The sequence below is a fragment of the Gracilinanus agilis genome, chromosome 1 (genome assembly GCF_016433145.1).
Source record: "Gracilinanus agilis isolate LMUSP501 chromosome 1, AgileGrace, whole genome shotgun sequence".
NCBI lineage: Eukaryota > Metazoa > Chordata > Mammalia > Didelphimorphia > Didelphidae > Gracilinanus > Gracilinanus agilis.
The window spans coordinates 543,064,906-543,090,309 of NC_058130.1; the positions used below are offsets into that span (position 1 = coordinate 543,064,906).

At 36.1% G+C, this 25,404-nt stretch overlaps 1 protein-coding gene across 1 annotated transcript in view; it reads right to left on the bottom strand.

Annotated features, from left to right (window-relative positions):
- MIB1 (MIB E3 ubiquitin protein ligase 1) overlaps positions 1 to 25,404 on the bottom strand; it is a 161,694-nt gene that overhangs the window by 19,859 nt on the left and 116,431 nt on the right. Inside the window, exons 13-14 of the mRNA XM_044666619.1 lie at positions 18,007 to 18,139; positions 14,664 to 14,750 (exon numbers count right to left, since the gene is read on the bottom strand). Of these exons, the coding sequence (XP_044522554.1) occupies positions 14,664 to 14,750; positions 18,007 to 18,139 (220 nt within the window). The remainder of the gene's footprint in view (positions 1 to 14,663; positions 14,751 to 18,006; positions 18,140 to 25,404) is intronic.

The following is a 25,404-nucleotide window of genomic DNA, read 5'->3' on the forward strand; positions in this document are numbered from 1 at the left end:
CAATGCAAATTAATAAACTTGATATAGAATCAAGGAAATCTAAAGAGTCTTTTCAAGTAATAGACCAAAGGCTCAGCAATTAGCTGTAGATTTCTTCTTTTTATATTTCTGGGGTTTCATACAAAGAGTAATAATATTTGGTAATTGAATAAACATGTTAACCATATTCACTTAATCCACAGACTGGACACATTAACAGTATAATTTACAGATTTTATCCTTTTCATTTTGAAGTTGACAGTGTACGTCAACCATTTCCATTAGGAGAATAAAGAATGTTTAAGTCGAATTTGATATAAATACTTGTTATTGATCTATTTTTTCCCTTGTCTATTTCCTCCCAAACAAGTTAAAATATAGACAAGGCAACATACTCAACTGTTCCAATAGTTTCCAGCATAAAGCTATTTTCTCCAAAATGATGTAGTTACTACCACTGAAAAAAAATTCTAAAAAACCTGTAACAATAAATAGATAATATAATACTACAAAAGCACCATGATAAATAACTGTAGAGGTATATTGAAAATCATGTCAATTTTATACATTTCAACAGATAAAACAGACAGTTATTAAATGCATACCATAGAGGAATACAAGTTCATATTTAAGATTTTAATGTGCAAGCTTTAGGGAAATATTATTTTTTCCTAATGCATCTCAATTATGGTTTCTGAAACACACAGAGAATAGTTGAAATGAGATTTCACATACAAAGCAGAATTACCATGGGTACCTTCCTGCCATTAGAATTGGTCCTTTCAATCCTCTACTTCAGTCCCTGGGTTACAACTGGAAAACACCATGGGTACTTATTTTGGCAATACATATACTTTTATTTACAATTATCTGAAAACAGGAGTAGAAATGATAGCTAAATAAGACTAGATGTGGGGGGAAGAAAAGGAAATAAACAGGAGCAAGAAAAAAAACAAAATTATTCTCATGTGCATAAAATATAATGGTTTACATTAAAAAAGGGGAAAAAAATCAAAGAATACTAATGAAGATAAGGAACAGCTTCAGAAAATAGTAGAAGACAAACTAAATCTACAAAAATTAGCAGCATTCTATGTATGCATTTTTCAAAAAAGAAAAACATTTTAAAGTAACTATAAAATACATAAAATATTTGGGAATTAAACTACCAAGGCACACACAGGACCTGTGTGATAAAATATTTATATGTTAGAGATAGGAGTTATACCTTTAACTCTTTTGGTATTGGTAATGGGTGAGAAAATTTCCTCTATAATTTTTAGTTTTAAGAGAGTTGCCTAACACCCAGAGATAAAGTGACTTGTTCAAGGTCACATGGCCAATATGTCTCAAGGCTAGGACTTAAACTTGGCATTTAAGACTGACACTTTATCTACGATATCATAGTGGGATACAATCAGAAGAAAATCTTTACAAAAACCTAAATGAAAAGTCTCAGATAGATAACAAAGAAGCCAAATGGCAAAATGTTTAGGAAGATGGGGAAAAGAGAGAATTTAGAACTTAAATTATTTTTAAATGAATGTTAAAAAATCTTTTTACATAAAGTTGGGGGAAACAAGATATTATTTTTTAAAAAGAATGAGAGGACAGGTAGTAAAAGCATTGAGCACAGACTTACCTAGAGTTTGAGAAAGGGAAATGGGATATCAGATGACCGAAGAGACATTAAGATACAGTGAGACAAAATGCATCAATTTCAATTGCCACAGACAGAGGTATTTTTATTCTAACAATGTCTATTTGGTCTGAGTTTCTCAATATTTGGCATTTTTCCCTATGCAAGAGTGAACAAACTCCTGTTCCTATGTGAGGAAGAGTCACTTTCTGAAAAGAAAATCTCTCTTCTACTACTTTTTCTCATATTGTTCTTATCTATTTTATTTCTAACTTTTGCAAACCTTAAAAATAATGTCTATTATTTTTCTCTGGTTTCTGTAACCTTGGCTCTATACTGTTGAACTTCTTTAACCTTTCACAACAGTTCCAAAGTCTGAAACTTAAGAGAAATGTTTCTTTCCCTTGAAGACAATCAGAACTCATTCTTTGTCCTCTGTTCAACAGGAGCTTACATTATAAGGAGGAGTGGGGCACAGGACATACAGGAGGTTTTCAGGTACATATATGTTTAGTACTGATATAACTTCATTGACTATACTACCTTTTATCAAGATGTAATTTCCTTTCTTAACTCTTTAGATCTATTTTTGTTTTTGCATCATCTGAGATCATGACTGCTATCTATGTTTTGTTGTTGTTTTTTAAATTTCAGTTGAAGCATAATTGAATCTGTTCCAGCCCCTTACCTTTATTCTGTATGTGGCCCTCTGCAATTAAAAGTTTGTTTCTTGTAAACAACATATTGTAGGAATTCTGGTTTTGAATCCACCTGCTTATCCACTTCCATTTTATTGGTGAGTTTATCTCATTTACATTCAGTTATTATTACTGAATATTTCTTTCCATTCAATTTCCCCCATTTATCTTCCTCTCTCTCCTTTCACCCTTATCCCTCATAAGTGTTTTGCTTCTAGCCATTGTCTCTCTCAATTTTCCCTCCCTTCTATCAGCTGATTATTATTATTATTTATTATTATTCCTGTTGGCTCCTTAGGAGCATAGGGCCGCAACCATCTCACGCCAGCGGACTCTGTTCTGGGCAACTTCCCCCAGCTGGGCCCATGTCATTCCAACTGTTTTTGTTTCATTTTCGGCAGATCTTCACCAGGTCTGTTTTGGCCTTCCGACTTTCCTCCTCCCCGAAGGGTTCCAGCACAATGCTTGTCTGTCTACGTTGTCTTCCAGTTTTCGTAGCGTATGTCCTATCCATCTCCACTTACGTTTCTTTATGTCCTGACTAATGGGATACTGGATTGTTCTTTCCCAGAGTCTGGCATTGGAGATCTTTTCAGGCCATCTGATGTTCAAGATGTGGCGTAGACATCTGTTAACAAAGACTTGGAGTTTGTTGGTGTTGACTTTTGTCACTCTCCACCTTTCTGATCCATATAGGAGGACGGCCTTTGCGTTGGTGTTGAAGATTCGGAGCTTAGTGAGGAGGGACAGTGCTTTGGAGATCCAGACAGACCGCAGGGTGTTAAATGCCTGTCTGGCTTTGTTGATTTGGTTTCTGATGTCCTCATCTGCTCCGCGGTCTTTGCTGACTATGCTACCCAAATAGGTGAAGTGGTCCGTCTCCTTGATGTTTTCTCCCTATAGTTGGATTGGCAGGTACTGTCTGCTGTTGACTGTGATCACCTGGTCTTCTTCTTGTTGATCTTCAGACCAGTCTTCTCCGCTTCTTCAGAGAGACGTGCAAGTTTGGCTTGCGCATCCTGCTGCTTCTGAGAAAGGAGACAGATGTCATCCGCATCTCAAGGTCCTCAAGCTGTTTGGCATGAGTCCATTGAATGCCCGTATTGTTGTCCTTGGTAATTCTTCTCATGGTCCAATCTATGACCATCAAGAAGATAAGGGGCGAAAGCATGCAGCCTTGCTTCACTCCGGTCTTCACTGTGAAGGGAGCCGTCAGTTTCCCATTATGGATGACCTGGCAGGTAGAGTCTTCACATAACCGCTGGATGATGTTGATGAGCTTCGGGGGAATCCCGTAGTACTGCATCAATCTCCAGATGATGTTCCTGTCCACGCTGTCAAATGCCTTCTCGAAATCCACGAAAGTCATATAGAGGGGAGACTGCCACTCGATGGACTGTTCGATGATGATTCTTAGGGTGACGATGTGGTCGGTGCACAATCTGTGCTGATGAAACCCTGCTTGTTCTATTCTCAGTTTCTTGTCCAAGGCCTCCTTCAGTCTTTCTAAGATTACTCTGGTCAGGATTTTGCTGGGAGCGGATAGAAGCATGATTCCTCGCCAGTTGCTGCATTGGGATAGGTCACCTTTCTTGGGTAGCTTCACCAGGTAGCCTAGTTTCCAGTCTGTCGGGACTTGTTCCTGTTCCCAGATCTTCTGTAGGAGGGGTTGTAGCATCTCCGCTGACATTTCTGGGTCTGCCTTGAGTGCCTCAGGGGGGATGCCGTCTGGACCTGCAGCCTTACCATTTTTCATGGTCTTGATGGGAGGTAGTTAGGCAATATTTGAACCTTTATCTCATTGAAATTGGCTCAAAGAGGGAATAACATCTTCACTCAGTTGGGTATAGAAATCTGGGTCACACAGCTGGGAAGTGTCTGAGGCCAAATTTGAACCTAGGACCTCCCGTCTCCAGGCCTGGCTCTCAATCCACTGAGCTACCCAGCTGCCCCTATCAGCTGATTGCCTTTCTTTTATTCCCCCATCATCCTATTTCCCTATAACGTTAAAGACAGATTTCTATACCCAACTGAGTGAAGATGTTATTCCCTCTTTGAGCCAATTTCAATGAGAGAAAGGTTCAAATATTGCCTAACTACCTCCCATCTTCCCCTTCACTCTATTAAATTAACTCTTTCATGCCTCCTATGAGGTAATTTACCCTTTTCTCTCTGCGCATTTCTCTCACCCTTTAATTTTTTTTCTGATATAATTGCATCATATTCAATTTACTCTTATGCACTTTATTTACACTCCTTCTAGCTACCCTAATAGTGAAAATGTTCTTAAGAATTATAAGTATCATCTTCCCATTTGGGAATATAAACTGTAATCTTACTAAATTTCTTAAGTTTTCTCTTTCCTGCTTATCTTTTAGATTTCTCTTAAATCTCATATTTGGACATCAGTTTTTCTATTTAGCTCTGGTCTTTTCAACAGGAATGCTTTGAAGACCTTCATTTCATTGACTTTCCCTGAAGAAACATACTCAGTTTGGTAGGTAAATGATTCTAGTTGTAATTCTACCTACTTTGCCTTCTGGAATATTATATTCCAAGCCCTTTAATCTTTTCATGTAGAATCTATTAGGTACTGTGTAATACTAATTATGGCTCCAAGATATTTTCTGAATGCTTGTGCTATTTTTCTCCTTAGCCTAGGAGTTCTCGAATTTGAATACAACATTCCTGGGAGATTTTATTTGGGAGTTTCTTTTTGGAGGGGACTGGTAGATTCTTTCAATTTCCATTTTTTCTTATTCAAGAATATATGGGCAGTTTTCCTTGATAATTTCTTGTTAACATGGTGTCCAGGTGCTTTTTTAAATTGTGGCTTTCAGACAGATGAATAATTCTTAGATTATTTCTCTTGTATCTATTTTAGAGGTCACTTGTTTTTCCACTGAGATATTTTAGATTTTTTTTTCCATTCTTTTTATTTTTATTATTTCTTGATGTCTCAGGGAATCATTAGCTTCCGCTTGCCCAGTTCTAATTTTTAAGAAATTATATTCTCCACTGAATTTTTATAGCTACTTTTCCATTTGGCCAATTCTAATTTTTGAAGGAATAGTTTTCTTCCTTGGATTTTTTAATTCCTTTCCCATTAGGCCAATTCTAGTTTTTAGAGAGTTGTTTTCACTGGATTTTTGTATATCCTTTTCCATTTGGCCATTTCTAGATTTTAGTGAGTTGTTTCTCCAATGACTTTGTATATCTTTTACTAAGCTGTTTGCTTTTTTTGTATGGTTCTCTTGCATTTCTTTATCCAATTGTGCACCTACTTTTCTTATTTTATTTTTAAAATCCTTTTAGAGTTCCTTCAGTTCTTTTTGGGACTGACATCATTTCACATTTTCCTTTCAGCTTCAAAGGGAGCCATTTCAACAATGTTATCCTCTTCTGATATATTTTTTGATCTTCCCTGTCACTAGTTGGTTTTCCCCTTGTTTTTTGTTCATTTTCTCAGCATACATACTTCACAACCTTATTTATATGTTAATTTCAGCTTTATTCACTGTCCTGAGTTTGTGTTGCAATCTACTTTGGTGCTTGAGAGTGGTCTGTCGCTGGGTCCTAAGATGTGCAAAGGGACAAACAACCTGACTGCCTTTTGGATCTGCAGTATGTGCTTCATAGGACAGGCTGGTTGGCTTGCTATGGGGAGATCTGCAGCTCTTTTGCCCGGATGCAGCCTGTGATAGATCAAGTAGAATTCCTCTCCTCCTGCTACTGGTTTCCCCAGATGCTACCACACTAGGTTGTTTTCCCCATTTGCTACAGTGAGATGGGTCTTTCCTGCTACCTTTCTATGTTCTCTTTGGATGGAACACTGCTTTATTCTGTCTTTTATTGGTTCTGCCATTCCAGAATTCATTTTAAAGCCATTTTTTTGTGTTTTTTTGATGAGTTTGGGTGAGCACAGAGCATTCTGTCCTTTCTCCATCATCTTGGCTTCCAGAAGAGGAAGTTTAAAGGCTGTCTTTTCATCTTCTATTTTTCCTCTATTTTTTTAATTTGGTTTTCAAAATCTTTTTGAGCTCATCCAGTAGTTTGTTTTGGGCCTGAAACCAATTCATGTCTTTCTTCAACATTTTGCCTATAGCCCATACTGTTGTCCTCTTCTGTTTTCTGATCTCCCTTGTCACCATAATAGATTTCTATGATCATTTTAGGTGGATTGTTTGGTTGTTTTTGGTTTTGTTTTTTTTTTTTGAGGGGGAGGGGTTAGCTGGGGTAGACATTACTCATTTTTCCAGCCTATTTTTTAACTTTTAACTTCATGTTAAAGTTGGGCTCTGCTCCTGCATGGAGGGGATACTGTGCCAAGCTTTAGGTTTTCTATGCTGCTATTTTCTGATCTAATCAAGAGGACTGTAAGTTTTCGACTCTTCCAAGATGGTATGACCTAAGGACAGGTATGGTCTCTGCTCTCTTGATACATGCAATGGTCTATAAGTGATCTGAAGCATTCTTTTCTACCCTGGAACTGTGACCAGGATCCTTTTTTCCTTATAGTAACATACTCTAATGAGGTAGTGTTTTCATGCTGAGACTGCAACCCAAGTCCATGACTCAGATCCCATATGGGTACTTGCACCCGATGCAAGCAAAGTCTCCTTCTGAGCAGTTATCTCAGCTTCTATCTATGGGCTGAGAGCTCCAGAAGACACTGTTGCTGATTTTGTCACCCTCAAGGCCTATTCTGGCTTGTGCAGCTTGGGTGTCATTGCTGGCTTGAGCTGGGGTATAAGGCCTTCTGTTGGCTTGTTCCAGGGAATGGGATCTCACTGTTGGCCTGCTATCAGTTTGCCCAGGCTGCCTGTGTTTCACTCTCATCCCAGTAAGGTAGACAATTCCCATTCACCCTCCAAATTTTCATTGGTAGGAAAATTGTTTCACCATGTCTTTTTGTTGATTTTGACATTCTGGAATTATTTTGAGGTGTTATTTTAAAATTGTTTTGAGAGGAACTTGGGGGAGTTTAGGAGGGTTCCTGCATTTTCTCTGCCATCTTGGTTCTACTGCTTTCCAAATTAATTGATTAATTACTCTGTCTTCTTTTCTACCACTTAGACACCACCACTGCAAAGAGTAAAGAGACTACACAGAACTAAAAGCCATTTTACTCTTTTTCTTTGTTTTGTGGATTGCCATGTCCAAATAACTTGTCACCTATAAAAGTCAATATAGCAGAGATGAGCCTCTCTGTTCTAAGCTAGAATAGCTCCTGAAGATATTCATTTACTGCTGGGGGGTAGAAGGGGGATTACCAGTAGTCCTATTCCCCTTGGGGTCTGGATAATTGAGTGAAAACAGAGTAAGAAGAGCCAGAAGCCCAATAGGTTTGCAGTGGCTAATCTGAAGTGCCATCTGCTGATTTTAATTTTTATATCATTTTTCTCAAGATTACATCAATGTTGGCATGAATTCCATTCCAACCATACATCTTATCTTTGGAGACAATGTGTTAGGTGTCTTTGATGTATCTCTTGGGCTACAGTGGTGAGAATGTACAGGCCCTTTCATGGGAGACAATTTCTTCATATTTCATTCATTTTTCTTTTATATTAAATTACTGTAGAAAATTGGATCTGGGAGGGGGGAAACTTGGAGACTGTTCTGGCCTGTTCTTGCAGGCACCTGTGTATGGGAATCTGAGTTATTTAAAATCTTTAACATTAACTTACTATATGCTGGTTTGTTGTTAAGTGACTTCTAGGCAAAGTTTCTGTATTATGGGGGTTTATTTAGTGGTTTATTTTGGGATAGTGTATAAATCTGTGACTGTGGTTGTTCTTGCCATGAACCTGAATTGTTTTCCTGTGTCTCCCTGGGGCTAAATAAGGATATTGATTGCAATAGTTTCAATACAAGTGAATGCTACTGAGAAGAGTCACACAGGGGAAACTGAGTGAGAATCTCCATCCTCTAAACGTCACAGCCTTTGATGGCTTCCTGCAATTTACTGCCAGAAACTGACAATCTGACATCCACTGGCATAGCTTTCAATAACCCATGTTGCCTTTCATGTCATAGTAAGACACTGAGACATTAGTGAAGGACCTTCTGGAGAGAAAAACAAGAAAGTTCAAAGAGAAACCCAATTAAGACCCTTTGTTGATCCCCCCATCAGCTAGTTCCTTTGACCCCAAATTAGTCTGTGTTTACTCTGGATACATAAGCACATATGTGTGTAGGTGTGTGGTGTTTCCTCTGAAAGAATACATACTCAGTGAATGCAGGAAATGTTTCATTTTCTGTCTCTCTATCCTCAGTGCCTAGCACAATGTCCAGCACATAAAATAATTATAAACTCTCATTGATTAACTGATCCATGATCATTTAAGGGTGAAACTGGAAAGAGAGAAAAGTTAGGTTAAGATTACTACACCAAAATATATTTCTACCAATAATATTAGAAGCATCACACTTAAGATTCTAACATCAGTCACTAAGGTATTACGTGAACAAGTAAAATTGACACTCAAAAAGAAAAGAGCTGGCTAGCCTGAGCATACACAAAGAAAGTCTGTACTAGAAAGCAATACAATTCTCAGGACACTGGGGAGATTAATTTGAGGGAAATTAAATTAATTTTGAGAATTTGTAGGAGATTAAATTAATCTTGAAAAATTCAAGAACTAAAAGAGGGAAGAAGGACACTTGCGGGAAAATCATAGATTTTATTGTTACTGGAAAAAAAAAGATGATCTAACAAATCAAAGGATATGCATAAATACTTTTTGAGTGAAAGAATGCGAGTTTTCAAAACCATACAAACTACTTCAAATTTCTCATAATAAGAGAAATGCAAGCTAAAATAGTGACAGCTAACACTTAAATAGCACTTGACAATTCTATGAGGTAGATGCTGTTATTACCTCCATATTACAGACTATAAAACTGAAGACGAGAGATTAAGTGATTTGCCCTCTATCACATAACTAGAAGCAGCTGGGGCAGGATACAAATTCAAATCTGCAGGCATTTCACAGCCAAAATATCAAAGATGATCAAAAAAAGAAAAATGACAGTTGTCAGGAACAACTGTGGGAAGGTAGACCTACTGATGGTAGGGCTCTGAAGCAATCCAATTGTTCCTGAAAACAATTTTGGAATTATACCCAAGAAGTGAATAAACTGCATATCCTTTAACTCAGAAGTAGGATTGCTAAAATATACAAACATGTCTGTTGACATCAGTGAGCATTGTAGCAAAAAATTAGAAACAAAGTGGGTGCCCCTCAATTAAGGAATGGCTAAACTGTGATATATGAATGTAATGAGGAATTCAGAAAGGCTTGTATGAAGTGATATAGAGAAAAATTTAAATGGTGACCACAATAATGTAAAGGAAAAAGCTTTTGAAACACTTCAGAATTCTGATCAATGCTGTTAGCACCATGACTTCAGAGATGATAACGCATGTCTCCCACCCCATGGCAGAAAGATCCATTTTCAAAGATGGCCCAACTATGAACTGATTGCTTGGATAGAATTATTTGTTACAAAGAAGAGGGAGAGGAGCTGAATGTCCAAAATAGAATTTATATTTCCCAAGAAAGTATCCCTCTGCTCAACTTCCCTATTTCTGCAGAGAATTCTATTGTCCCTCCACTCACCAAAGCTGGCAACCCTACCTTTTCGCTATTCTAACTTTCCTCTTCTCACCCAATCAGATGTCAAGTCCTATGTAGACTCAGTACCTCCTCTCACATAATTTTACTAATGCCCAGTCACAAAGACTCTTCATCAGATAGGGTCATTTCCTCTTACCTGGATTGGAATAGCTAGGTCTCCTGTTTTGATACCCATATCCATTATCATTAACAAAACTATATCCTCTAAAATCATTATCTCTGAACCCATTGTAATTCCTGCATCTGTTTCCCCTGAAATTATTTCCTCCATTTTGTCTGTTAATTATTATACCTGCCATTTTGCCTAAATATTTGTTCCCGTGACTGACAATCACGCATAAAATGGCCTGGTCTCCCACACATGTAGCATCTTGGGACTTGGTTGTTAAACCCTCTTTGTCAATAATAGACCCGTTTTGGTAGTCTATATTCCCTTACTACTGCCATTGCTTTTTCTTGTTGATCCAACTTAATTTTAGTTAAAGATCTTTAATTTCCCTTCTTAAATTTTCAATTATTTCATTTGTCCTTTCTTGTTTGTCTTTATCAGGGTGGTACACATAAGAAGCTACTCTCCTCAACTCATCCAGTTCCATTAGATCCCAGTCTGAACACTGACTTCTAATCTATCTAGGAAAAGAAGAGGGTGTCTCCCCAACTTCCTGCTTCAATCTCTCGAATTTTGTCCATGTACCTGGTCTTTGGGAACATGCTTTCATCATTTGGATTACTGCCTGTCTTGCCCTGACCAATTGTTGATATCCGTAATCAGAATTCATATTTCAATTTGGGTTAGACAAAGGTCAATTAGGGATCCTATCATTCTCATTGGTCTCAGTAATGATTTACTGTTTTTTCCCCATTTTGTAATCAATTCATCTAAAAGACTGTCAAAATCATTGTAGTCAGGATTAAATTGCTTGATTATTTTTTGGAACTTCTTTATAACTGCTTTTGGTCCCTCCTCAAAAGACGGAGTTTCCTTTTTAAAACTATTTATGTCACTTTGGGTGAAGCCCTTATGCTGTTTAACATTAACTAATTCATGGTTGGGGTCATCATTGGAATCTCTCTCAAAGGGAAAAAAGTGCCCACATTCTTCTCTAGTTCTGCCATTTCTATAATTTAGTCATGCTCTCTTGTGCCATTTTTCTCTGTCTCATATTTCTGTATTGCAGACTCCAGGTAAGTTACTTTTAAGGTTAATTCGTTAAATCTTATTTTCTGTAGTTTCAATTCTTTAAATTGGTTGAAGATGTAGGAGAGTACCATCTTCACTAGTAACAGTACTACCCCCACTCCTAAAGCTTCGTAAGAAGCTCAAAATATCCTATAATGTAATGGTAAGCAGTCCCATTATGCAGTTAGGGAATGCTCTTCCCTTAATATAAGAAGGAATAATAAAGTAAAAAAATTTGGGTATAGCTCCCAAATACATTGAGTTGTAAAACCATATTTTTTTTATATAGCCACTGCCTTATCTAATTGTCACTAAGTGACAAGTGGCACAGCAAGGAGTCCCTAACTGAAAACCTACACAGCAGTGCTTCCCTACTTGAGGCTGCTGAGAGGAAAAAAATTGTCTTTTTAAATTCAAGCCTTTCCTCAAAAGTCTTGACTGTATCTGTTATGGATACTAGTTATCAATTCTTTAGGCTCTTGTGTCCGTTTGGCTCACCAGAAAATGTAACAAATAGGAATAGCCAAGAATGTTAATGGCTGGAATGTTACAACAGGAGCAGCTAGGAATGTTAATATAGGAATGTTATGGGGTGGGGTTTGGGGGGAGAGACTGTGATACAATATCTCCTTTACTGTTTGTAATAGATTGGGCAGGTGGCAAGGATAACTGCTAGAGATAGATGTAAAAAAATCTCTAGTAACTATTAAATGTTAAGGAAAGATAAGGAGAAATTAATAAAGGTTTTTAAGGATTAGGATTCCCTAATCTAAAAAGGGGTCTAAGCTTTTTCCCACTCCCTCTAGCCTGCAAAGGCTGTCTTCCTCAAACCTACTTAAAACTCCTTTCCTATCACTTAAAAAAAAAAACAAAACTATGCTAACTAACCTTATGCTAATTACTAATCATCTAATTATATTTTTACTGTTTCTGTATATCTCCTTTAGCTTTGAATCAGTTGGTAGTCTTCTCACTCTCTGCCCACTGCCAGCCACTCAGAGAAAAAAACAGTTCTCTCTTTTTCCTTTCTGTCAATTTTCCCCACAAACTTATTCCAGAAACTCTAACCTTTTCTCCTCCTTCACCTGCCACTGGGTTTTTCCCATGTTCCAGGGAATAAAAGGCTTCCTCCTAGGCCAAAACCCAACGGGAGCCCGTTGGCAGTGGAAAAACACTAACTGACTCCAGCTACCCAGAATTCCAACAGCCACTCTTCCCAAGATTCTCTCTGGCCTTAAAGAAACCTTACCCACTATTCTTTACCCTGTCCTTAGCTACTAAGATCCCAATTACTCCAAATGGTCCTCATTAGCCCTATGGCTTAATTAATTCTAATAGCTACTATAGTCTCAGAATTGCTCTTTCTACTTCATTACTCCCATCTCCAATATATTCTTCACAGTGCTACTAAAGTGATATTCCTAAAGTACATGTCTGACTATATTATAACTTTATTCAAAAAATGAACAGTGTCTCCCAACTCTTAGAAAATGTAAAATAATCAGTATGGCATTTAAAGTCCTGTTCAGTTTGGCTCCTGTCTCCTTTATTGTTTTATTTAATATTACCCCTCTTCACACTTTCTATTTCAGCCAAACATCTCCTAGCTGTTCCTTATACAGAATATGCCATCTCTCACCCTTGTAGCTTTGCACAGGTGCTCTCCCCATGTCTAGAAAAGACTCACTTCTCGCCTCCATATTTCAGAATCTTTAGATTGATTCAAAGCAATGATCATCCTCCTCCTCTTACATAATGGGCTTTCTTATTCCATCTATTCCCTCTCTCACCATCTCACCTTAGCCCAAGTCTCCTCAGACACTGCGTTACTTGGTATTTTTTAATTCAGATTAGTAATTGCATTGACATGGGGAATTCCTAGTAAAGAAATTTCTACCAACGAAAATCAGCAAATGTTCTTTGATTCATGCCTGAAGAGAGTTGCCTAGGGCACTGAGATGTTAAGGGACTTGGCACCAGGCCACTATATGTGAGAAAGATTTGAGTTTTTCTGATTCCTTGGCCAGTTCTCACTTCATTAGAACAAAATACTTTTCCATTATTTTAATATATAATTGGACATAAGGATAAGGATGGTAGGGATGAAGATGCTGATGGCAGCAGCATTTATATAGTGCTTTACAATTTACAAAGTGCTTTGCAAATGTTATCTCATTTGATCTTCACAACAAGCCTAACAATACTACTAATACTACTAATGCTACTGATAGCTTCAATTTAAGGCAGAAGTTAAATGACTTGGCTAATGTCATAAAGCTAGTAAATATCTGAGGTATGATTTGATCTTGGGTTTTCCTCCAGGTCCAATGTTCTATCCACCGTGCCACCTAGATTCCTATATGTGTGTACCTAGCATAACATAGGCTCTTTGGGAGCGAAGCTTGTTTCATTTGTTTTTGTATCCTCAGTGCCTAGTGTAGAGTATTGGATACAATATGCACTCAATAATATTCTTTAGAGTTTAATGGAATTGAAGTAGAAGGAACTGCAATGCATTTGGGAAATTGCTCAGTCCTTTTAGTGACTTCAAACTTTTAACTGAAACAAAGGCCCATTTTTTGAATACAACACATTCTAAATTAAGCTAAATAGCTATAAATCCCAGTTTTCAAAGCATTCAAATTGCCAGCTCCATCCAGAGATCAATGGGGATATAAAGTTGGATTAAGTAGACTACCTATGTTACAAATATATAGCTGTAGAAGAGAAAACATGTTTACCAGAAAACAAGGGCAGCCAGTTCCATAGCATATCTTAAAGAGAGTCTCCATGTTCCACTGGCACACATATCAAAAGATTCAGAAGTTCTCCCAATACATGAGATACACACCTTGCATCTCATTAAAAGCTTGGACAAGATATGCATACAGTAAGAAGGAATGGATGAGGGGAATTGCAAAATGAATTCTCACATATCTACTGAAGCATCCAAAAACGAAAGGGAAAACAGAAATATATTTCTATTGAGAACGTATTTTTTTTTAAATTTTTTAAACCCTTAACTTCTGTGTATTGACTTATAGGTGGAAGATTGGTAAGGGTAGGCAATGGGGGTCAAGTGACTTGCCCAGGGTCACACAGCTGGGAAGTGTCTGAGGCCGGATTTGAACCTAGGACCTCCTGTCTCTAGGCCTGGCTCTCAATCCACTGAGCTACCCAGCTGCCCCCGAGAACGTATTTTTAATCTCATATTTGAATAGATATTTTTGATGTTCCAAGAATTTGTAATATGGCCAGCAAATTAATGAAGCCACAAATAAATACTTCGCTCAATAGGTTCCTTCAGATACATAGTGCCCCTTCCTATTTCCTGTTCAATTCTTCCTAGCTGAAAATTAACATCAGTTCTCAGAATGACAACAAACATCAGCCTTCACAACTCTCAATCTACTGTCTCACAAAGTCTAGAACTGTAATGCTTAAAATAGAATTCAATATGTCCAAATGCTTATCCAATTAAAATACAAATATATGCATGAGGTTTATTATGAGCAATATCTTACCCTGACTATTTGGGTGTGTTGTCGTTCAACAGCAAGATGTAGTGCTGTTTGCTGGTTCACATTCTGGATATCCAGATTTGCATTTCCCTGAAAAAAGGGGACATAAATATTTTACAAGAACAAAATTTTTTTTGGGGGGGGAAGTAAAGAATAACACTAAAGCCTTATCTAAGTCATGTCTCAAATTTCCCCTCTATAAAATGTAAAGGCAATTAAAGCAATGGTAACCAACAACTTGTAAGTTTAATCTCGAGAAAAGAATGCATCAAAGTATAGAAGAAAAAAAATGAGGGAATGGAAATGGCCTCCAGATCTGGTGCATTAGCAAGTCCTCAATAATATTTCTTCTCTCTTTTCCATTTCAGTCCTGTTAGCATAAGGCAGACATATTCAATAAATGTTATTTACAGACCATCACTTGTTATCTTTTCTCCACTCTTCATAGTCACATCCTTATGATAAAATACACATTTTCAAAATAGATGACATAAAGGAATGTTGCTCTTTTCTTCCCTGGAATGGAATATTCAAGGTGGGGGAGGAGTGTTAGAGAAATAGAGAAAAGTGTGAGAACATTCTTTTCAGAGCATCCTAAAGGAAATCTTTCCACCTCCATTATTAAGTGCTTGAAATCCTGTACCATAATCCTTTATTGCCAGTTACTATGTACACAGGACATTTTGATAGGTGCTGGAATTACAATGACAAAAAACAAAAACCATTTCTGACCTCAAAGAACTTCTTTCTTAGGAGGAAGATGCATGTAACTAGATAAAACACCAACTTGACACAAGGAAGGAAACAGCATGAATTATGAAAAAAAATTAGGAAACCCTTCCAGTTGGAGTTGATATATGAATGGTCTTCAGTAGAGCTAAGAACTCTTGAACAAGGGCTATAAGGAGATTTTCCCCCAGCACTGGGGAGTCTGAGTAAAGGTTTAGAGGCCAAGAGAGAGAACACTTAACTCAAGAAACAAATATAAGGTGAGTTTATTAAAATAATAATAATTTTAAAAATAATAATAATATAAAAATAAACAAATCTAGACTAATTCACAAGCTAGTCATATATGAAGCTTTAAATATCAAGCTGAGGAATCTGTTTCATCTCATAAAGCTACCTAGCTGTGTAGTATCTTAGGGACAACTCTGGGCTAAGACTGTTTGGGAGTCTTTGCCCATCCACTTCACTGTCACTGTCCTCTTCTGACCTGTTCTCTCTTCTTCACATCCACTTACCCCAATGGCTCTGCCTCTGTGTAAGTATCCTCCTTTCTGCTCTCTTCCTTTGTTCCCCCAATCCTCCTTGATTTTTAATCCCCTTTAAATTTTTTCTTCCCCTATTAGAATAAAAGCTACTTAAAGAGTAGGGACTGTTTTTTATGGTCTGGTTTTTTATTGTTGTTTTGTGTTTAGCACAGTACCTGCTACATAATGTATGCTTAATAAATATACAATCTATTCAGTTATGTTACCAGAGAAGCAAAAAGAACCATTTAAGGTTCTCCAACAAGAGAATGATGCTTGGGCTTGTGACTTAGGAGGATTATTTTGTCAAAAGTTTGAAAAGTAAAATGAGAGAGAAGTGAAGCAAAAAGTATTTAGGAAAGCAATGTAGTAATCCAGTCCAGGGGTGACAAAGGCCTGACCTAGCGTAGTGGCCTAATGAATAAGGAAAATGGATATGATGCTAGAGAAGCTATACAGAGAAAGATTCCAAAAGACTTTAGCAAATGGCTTAAGAGGATGATAATGGGAAGGTCAGGGAAACAATAACTAGAGAAACAGAGAGGTTTATTTAGAGGAAGAATGAGTTTAAGTCTCCTTTTTGAACAAACTTCTTTATGATCTCTATCTCTTGGTTGTTTGTTTTTTAATATCTATGTCACCTCTCTGAAGGCAGATAGTCTCATTTGTTTTATATTTGTATCCCCAGGCACATGATAAGAGCTTAATAAATGCTCTGTGATTTATTATATCACCAGAAGGTAATCTTACTTCATTAAAGGTAATCTGGCAATCTGGTCCAGTTTTTTTCTCTTTTAAAAACATCTTTTATTGCTGATTTTTAAAAATGTAAACGATTTGTCCTCAAATTATAATCTATTTTCATGAGAAATAACCAGAAAATAGAATATAGGAAGAAAAAAAATCTAGTCATCAATTAACAAAAATGTATTAAGTGTTTACAATGTACCAGGCATTGTGCTAAAACTGGGAATACCAACACAAAAGTCCTTGCCCTCAAGAAGCATGCATACATTCCAAGTGATCTGAACTTTCTGATAGTTTCCCTTCCAAATAAATTTTACTGAATACCTCTAATAGTAAGAATTTTTAGACTTAACAAATACAGCAGAAGCTTAGAATAAGCCATGAAAACCTATCACAGATTTACCTCTCATCTACTCTCCTTTCAGATATTGTACTGTGTTTTCCCACATTGATCTTATTTTCCCTCCAGTATGCTGAAAGCTTCCTAAGGGTGGACACTGTCTTCTATTATTTCATATATTTCATAAACACAGTATTAAATGTAAAGTAGATACCCAATAAGTTCTTATTCTCAGAAAGACCCAAATTCAAATCCACCCTCAGACTCTAGCTAGCTGCATGACCTTGGCCAAGTCCCTTAATCTCTGTAGATCTCAATTTCCTCATATTTAAAATGAGGTATATAATAGCATTGTGATAGAATGTGTAATTTCCTGACATAACTTTCTTTAGTCCCAGTTTCCCTGACTCAGCTTTCTCTCCAACATACAACTTCCTAAGTTGAGCTGCATATAGTCTGGGTTTCTAAGATCTGGTAGGACCTAAGACCACAGGCGTCTCCATACTCTGATGACTTTATGACCAGATGAGGTTCCAAATGGAGATGAGGGAGGCCATGTCCAGAGAAGCCTATTTTTATACTAGGTTAGGGCAGAGTCAACCTTGTCTGATAAATGTTTAGAGACCCCTGAGTGCTCTATTGCATTCTAATACTGAACTTAAACTAAAACAGAATTGGCAATAGAGCCAGGGCTACAATAAGCACCTACTCTTCAGGGCTGATGTGATGATAAAATGAGATCATATTTGTAAAGTGCTTTGCAAAACTTAAAAGAACTGCGTAAGGGCTATTAATATTATTGACTGATTTACTTGCTTATAATTTATATAATAAAAAGAGCTAACAGAATTTGATGATGAATGTTTATAACAATATTGAAGTATTTGAAATCTATCTCATTGGACTATGATCAAAAGTGAATCTGAACCCTGGTCTATCTGGCTCTAGGCCCAGCGCTCTCTCCGCTGCACAACCAAGTTGTAAATACTTATATTGTATACTTTACCTGATGCACCAAGAGTTCAGCCACTTCTACATGATTATTTAGTGCAGCTAGATGCAAGGCAGTGTAGCCATCATCTTTCTTCTCATCCACAATCCATGGTCTTGGCAGTTTGGATAGTAACACACGCATTGCACTAGAAGTCAAATTTTATAAGACTTGTTTTTTAAATGCTTTGCTTTAGAAAAGCTTATTCTCTATCACACATATCAAGTCACAACAGCACCTTTATAATAACAAAAAGCTGGAAATATAGCAAGTACCCAGTGTTTAGAGAATTACTAAACAAATGCAATACACAAATGTAACAAAATATAATTATGCCGTAAGAAAGAATATAAGGATTCAGAGAAACAATGGAAGACTAAACACTAAAAGAAAGCCCCAAACTGTGTCTTTTTAATTGTTGATACTGACTAGAAGAGATGAACATATGTAATACTACCAACACACCCTTCTTCTAAGGTGAGAACTACTTAAGTGCCTGAGCAAACTAATCTCTCTGAGCCTCGCATTTTCATCTGAAAATAGGAACATTACTATTATCCTGGCAAATTTTAAGGTAAATGAGAGTCAAACACGGATATAAATTCAAACATCCTATCTCTTAACTTTCTAATAGTAGACAGTGTAGTACAATGGGATAAGAGTCAGCCTAAGACCAAAGAAGATTTGGGTTCAAGCTCTACCTTTGATACATAATGAATATGATCCTAGATAAGTTGCTTAAACTCAACATGATTTAAGTCTACTGTAAAACTATACAATGCAAAGAATGGGTTGGCCTATTTCATTACATTAGAGGGTTTTCACACCCAGGAATTCTGTATGCCAACAAAATAAAATCAAAGTGTCAGTCTCTATCCCTATATTTCATCTAATAAGAATTCAGACTAAAATTAGATTCTTAATCATGTACTACTAAATTCAAGTTTCACATACTATTTTATCCCAAATAATGTGAAAGAACATTACTGCTTAACTATTAAAAAATAAAAGTAGGAGATATCTTGGAAGGATTCTCAGAGTGGTTCAGACTTTCACTGCTACTAAGCCGCCATCTTGGCTCCACCACTAAGGGATATCTTAAAGAAAAATGTTTACGTCACTTTTGGTCACATCTATTTAAAAGTTCATACGTTTTCATGGGGATGGGCTGGGAGGGCAGCTTTTCTTGATCTACATCTTTAGTCTATTTCTCATTTTATATTTCTTGCATTTAGAAACAAAATATTTCTATATTTATCTTTAACAGATGTTCACAAATCAGTCGACATTATTTTTCAAAAGTTTTATTAGTGATTAAGTTTTTCTACATGAGACTTTTATTATTTCCCATATTTGTCCTGTGTTCTCTTACATTTCTTCTATGTCATCTGATGATTTCATCCGTTACCAAGGAGTTAGAATATTTGCAGATGACTTTCTACATAACTAGCCGTCATCTCCCTCCTGAATACCAATCCAACATCTCTAGCTGCTTGCCAGACATTTCGATCTAGATGGCCTTGAATCAAGGAGCATTTACTAAGCACCAACTACATTGTACCAGATACTATGCTAAGCACAGGGATCACAAAGAAAGGAAAAATAAAGTACTAGATCTCAAGAAATACGGTCTAATGATGAAGAAAATATGCAAACAATGACATAAAAATAAACAATATAAAGGACAAAAGGAGATGATGAGAGAGGAAGACACTAGCATTAAGGAGTCTCCTAGGAGACTAAGAAAGAATAGTCTGAGAGAGGCTGAGTCAGTAGTGTCAAAAAAATATAGGAAAGAGCATATCCAAGAGGAGAGTGGTCAACAATATTACTGCAGCAGACAGGATTGAGAAGGATGAAGCCTGAGAAAAGTCCATCAGATTTGGCAATAAATTATTGGTTAACTTTGGAGAGAATGGATTCAATTGAAAGATGAGGTCAGATGCCAGACTACAAAAGGCTGAAGAGTGGGTACAGATGGATTTTTCTAGTTTTCTGGAAAAGGGGGAAAGAGACCTAGGACAATGGTTTGAGAGGATAGTAGGGTTTACTAGTAAAGACTTATTAAGGATAAGAGAGACATGGCATGTTTGAAAGTTGCTGATGGAGAGAGGTTGAAGATGCAAGGCAGTGACTGAAGATGTAATCTGCTGAAGAAGGGAAAAAATGGAATTAATGTACAAATTGGAAATGGCCTTGGAAAGGAAAAAGGTCACCTTTGGACATAAATTCTAAGCAAAGGGGTTTATATTTTATCTTATAGGCAAAAGAGAAACACTGAAGGTTTTTGAGCAGGGAAGTGACAAGGCCAGATAGAAAGGGGAGAAAACTATGATGCGTATAGATAAATTAGTAGATTATTACAATAATCCAGGTGAAAGGTGATAAGGGGCTAAAACTAACGTAGGACTTTTAAAAAGGAAAGGCTTTGAGAAAGACTCAAAGATCAATGTAATGATTAACCATGAATACAGAAAACAGATGATGAAGAATGTTACCCAATTTCTGAAAGAGAGATGATGGACTAATATTCAGAATGAAGTATACAATTTGGATATGGCTAATAAGAGAATTTGTTTTGATTAAGTACACTTATTTGCAAAAAGTTTAGATTTCTTAGGGAGGAGGGTCAAAGTAAAATGAAAAAATGCATAACTGAAAAAAGTAACCTTTAAAAAACTAAGAATTAAAAAAGAAAGTAGAGGCAGGGGAAAGGACAATTTTTTAAGTTCAGCATTTAAAGAGACTAAATATATAGTATCATAGCAGGAGGATATCAAGGTCAAGGGAAGAGTTTTTTTTAGGATGAGGGAAATCTGAGTATGTTTGTGGGCAGCAGGAAAGAAGCCAGTAGTGAAGGAGAAATTATGACAGGTGGGGGGGGCAGGGGGATGTTAAATGATGATTCAGGATGTATAATATATTCAATTTGTATTTTTTCCTTGAATGCTATGACTCTGAATTATGTATGTATAGAATAAAAACCAGTTGCTTTTTTTCAAAGCAAAACTAGAAGGTCAGAAAAACATATTTAAGAAAATTTCAAGGAAGAAAAAATTTTGATAGGGAACACAGTGATATTTTGGATTAGTAGGGTAGTGATATTGGTACTAATAATGATAATAAACCAATTTATATACCACTTTTATCACCTATGAAGTGGTTACCTCATAGCAACTTTTTAAAGCAGGTAATGAAAGCATTAATATCTCTTTTTTTGTGGACAAGGAAATGAAGGTTATCTTGCCATGAATCATATAGCTAGTCCCAAATTATTCCTTCTCCCATCCTAATTATGTACTCCAAAGAAGCTTTAATCATGACAATCACTAACAATTTGATCCATGTCTCATTACTACATAAGATCATTTTGAAATTAGCAGATGAATGTCAATTTCCTTCTCCTGTTTATTCACTGTTTAAATACCTGTGTAAAGATGGCTAATATGGAAATATGTTTTGTATGATTTCTTACATATAATGAGTATATTTCTTGTCTTCTAAATGGGCAGGAAGGAGGTAGAAAAAGGGAAAGAATTCAGAACTAAAAATAAATAAAAATCCAAAGTATTTAGATAATGGTAAAAAAAACAACCACCAAATAACCTATGTACAAGATACTCTATAAGGTAGTAAAATAGGTATTGGTAGGTCCCCCCTCCAAAGAAAAAGTCTGCTATCAAGGAACTTACATTTTACCAAAAGGGTTGTAACATGTAAATAGTTAAGTAAATATAAAGTATATTCAAAGTACCCTAGATTTCAATTTCTGCATGAAGGAAAGAGGAAAATATACTTGAAGTATTGTGCTTTGAGACCAAAGGGCTGAGTTCAAACTCTCTTTTTGTTATTATGTGTGAGATCATAGACAAGCAACTACCTTTCTGAGTCACAACCCCTCCACAAAATGGGGAAGATGGGTCCTGGATGAAAAATACCTCTAATACCTGTTTCAACTTTAAATCTATGAAAAGGAGAAATGGTATCTCTTACTAATTCAGACAAATACCACTAGAAAATAATAAAAAGCCTGAATTATAATTTTAACAACCTTTTATTACTTAGAAAATTCATAAAGTGGATTAAATTTGTTTTGGGCAATCTCCCTTTTAGTGCAGTTTAACTGCACACATCCTCCTCTTAGAAAACACATTGAATTTTAACAAAGGACTTTCAGAGATAATATTGGAGAGGAAATTAATGATACCCTTTGAATCACCAAAAGGAGATAACAATACCTGTTTAAGTACAGAAACTAACCAGAGAATAAAGTGCCAGGTCTGAAGTCAGGAATCTTCCTAAATTCAAATCTAGCCTCAGACACTCATTTGTGACTCTGGTCAAGTCACTTAACCTTGTTTGTCTCCATTTTCTCATCTGTTAAATGAACTAAAGAAGGAAATGGCAAACCACTCCAGTATTTCTATCAAGAAAATTTTTTTCATGAAGAATCAGATATGACTAAAATGACTAAACAACAACAAATATCTACAAACTTGTTTTAACCATTAGATAACATTAGCTTATACTCAGAAGCATCCATTTGGAAAGTAGACTTTTAAACATTTGTTTATTGTAGCAGGTTAATTATATCCCAATATCTAAGCTACTTGATAAGATTAATTTGCTTATTGAACTCTACCTTGTTGCTATCTATAAAGAAAAATGCTAGCTATTTTCAGTTATACTATCACAAATTCCTAAATTGGCAAATTCAAATTAATTCCATATTACACAAGTCACAAAAGACGAGAAGTTCAAAGTAAGTAAGATCTAAAAAGAGCCATAAAAGTAAGAAAGCTCACTGAAGGAGGACAGAGATCAGAGTTCTTAGCTCTGGTACTAAGCAATGTAGACAAATCACCTAAGCTCTCTCAACCTGTTTCCCCATCTGAAAAGTGAGGCTGCTACCATATGTCATAACTTTTTCACAGACAAGTTATGTCAAATGAGAATATATGTGATGAGAATGTGTTCTGTAAATTACTGGTTAAAAGTGTTTCTACACCTGACATATCCTCCTTTCAAATTTCTGCCTATCATTCTTTCACATGCAAATAAATTACCTTCTCAGGCCCAAAGCCAAAGGTCCTTTTTCCTTCTATTTCAACATTCTGCAAAATGAACTTTTCTATTCTGTACTTATAATGTAGTCCTTTTTCTTTTCCTGTTAGAAATTGTCTTATTTATTTTTGAACTCCCCACATCAGGCTAATAATTACATAGTAGGTATTCAATAAATGCTTGAACAAAGACATGTTCTTACCAGAGACAATTGAAATTAGCTCTCGTTGAAGAAAGCAAGGCAAGTGAACAAGTTACCTCTCTCTAACTTTATACAGGTTGAAAATCTCTAGCCCCATTTTAACTATTTACTAGGTATGGGATTTTTGTCCTAAAGAGAAATTGCTAAATGGCAACAACAGTATGCTGGCTTGCCAGAGAACCAGCATAATCTTTCATTGTGAAAATCTCAAATTCCTATCGTCAGAATCTAATGATAGTAGAGCATAGAACTTCCACAACTATTCCCTATAATCCACTCTAATGACCCAACTTTTTTTTTTATTCCAGAACCCAATCTCCCATCTTAAACTGAAGGTGATCTTTTCAATTCCATGAAAGAAAGCAATGTTCATATAGCTTCATACATATAATACCCCTGAAGTCCTCCCATTCTGCCACCTCTATAAAACAGGTAAAGATGGAACTGTCAAACAGGATTTTGACTCCCTGATGGGAACTTCCCATACCCACTCAAGATAACTATCTATCTTAGATGGCCAAGTAATGATGATGCCGCTGATGCTGCTGCTGCCACCACCACTGCCACCACCACCCCCACCCACCACCCCCATCACCACTACTACCATCTCCACTAGTGTAGACACAAAGGAAGTAACTACCTATTACTATATAGTTATGGCTACTTTCTTTACTCTCTTTCTAATCCATCAACAATCCTCACTAAGTACCTATCAACTACAGATCATTGCTCTAGGTACTATGGCAGGGATATCATATGAGTAGCAAAGACTGATTTTATAAAAGATCCACAAACAAGGCATTTTAGCAGGCCAGAAATCCTGAGCCCTCTAAACCCTGAAAATTTTATTTATATGTAGTATATATAGTTGGCTAAATTTCTGATATGGATAAACAAATAACCAGATAGCAAAAGCTTCAAGAAGATATACCATGGAAACTATCAAACTATCCCAAATGAGTTTCCAACCATATAAAGTGAATTCTAGTCCTGGATCTGTCATGAAATAGCTATTTGACCTTGAACAAATCATTTAACCTCTGGGTACCTCTGTAAAATGAGGGGATTGAACCAGATGACCTCTAATATCCATTGTAAACCTCCAGAAAAGTGTGTGAGCTCTATTTCCTCTCAAATCACTGTTTTTAAATAACTACCCCAAATCATGAATAATACTAAGGCAGTAAACCTGCAAAGGCAGAGAGTATCAAGGGCAACTATGTCCTTTGCCAAAATGAGCCTAGAAAAGTGACTGTGGTTTTTGTCTGGGTTTTTCTCTTGAATAATAATATATCTAAGAAAAGCTAATACAAGAAAAATATAGTTGGTTTCCCAGACTTAAAGTTTTTCTTTTTAAATCCAGCTCTGAAATGATTTGTCCCACAGGCTTATTCAATTTAATATTAGCATTCTGCCTTCTCCTAGTTAAATATATATACATAAGTGTGTTTAAAATGATAGTTTTGTTTAAATTCTATATATGCAGACAACATTTAGTATATAAGTATTGTATGCAAGAGTTATGTTCCATGCTATAAAGTTTTTGGTTAATAGCTACTGTGATCTCTTTGTGGAGAAAGAAGCAGTAATGTTAATTTAAAAAAAATTTAAACTTATAATACTGAAAATATTCATGAAAATATTTCAAATTCTTTCTGAAGGAAACAATTATTTTATATTAAATATAACAGTACATTTAATTCATTTTAATATATATTCTGCAGATTCTTAAATACTTCATTTCAGTATCAATATACACTTTATTGGTCTAATCCATGAAACACATTATCTGTTCCCATTATTGTCCCCAAAAAAACTGAACAAATCTATTTATGAATTATAATCATCTATATTATAACTAAGGTTAATTTCATTAGCCTCCAAAGATTTAAATGAAGAGATCACTTTCTTCCTTAATGACTTGACTTCTTCCTTCCCTCCTCCATTATGCAAATTATTTGACCATCTTATCTACCATCGCTTCAAATACAGTACGATTAGACCATATTTATTAAATGAAAAATATATTCAAGAACAGTTAACTACAACTACTCAGGCTTACAGTTTTTAGTACATTATTTAGTCTTTAACCACTACCAAAAAAAGTCAGAATGTAAAACATGTTGTGACAATAAAGGAGTATTTCT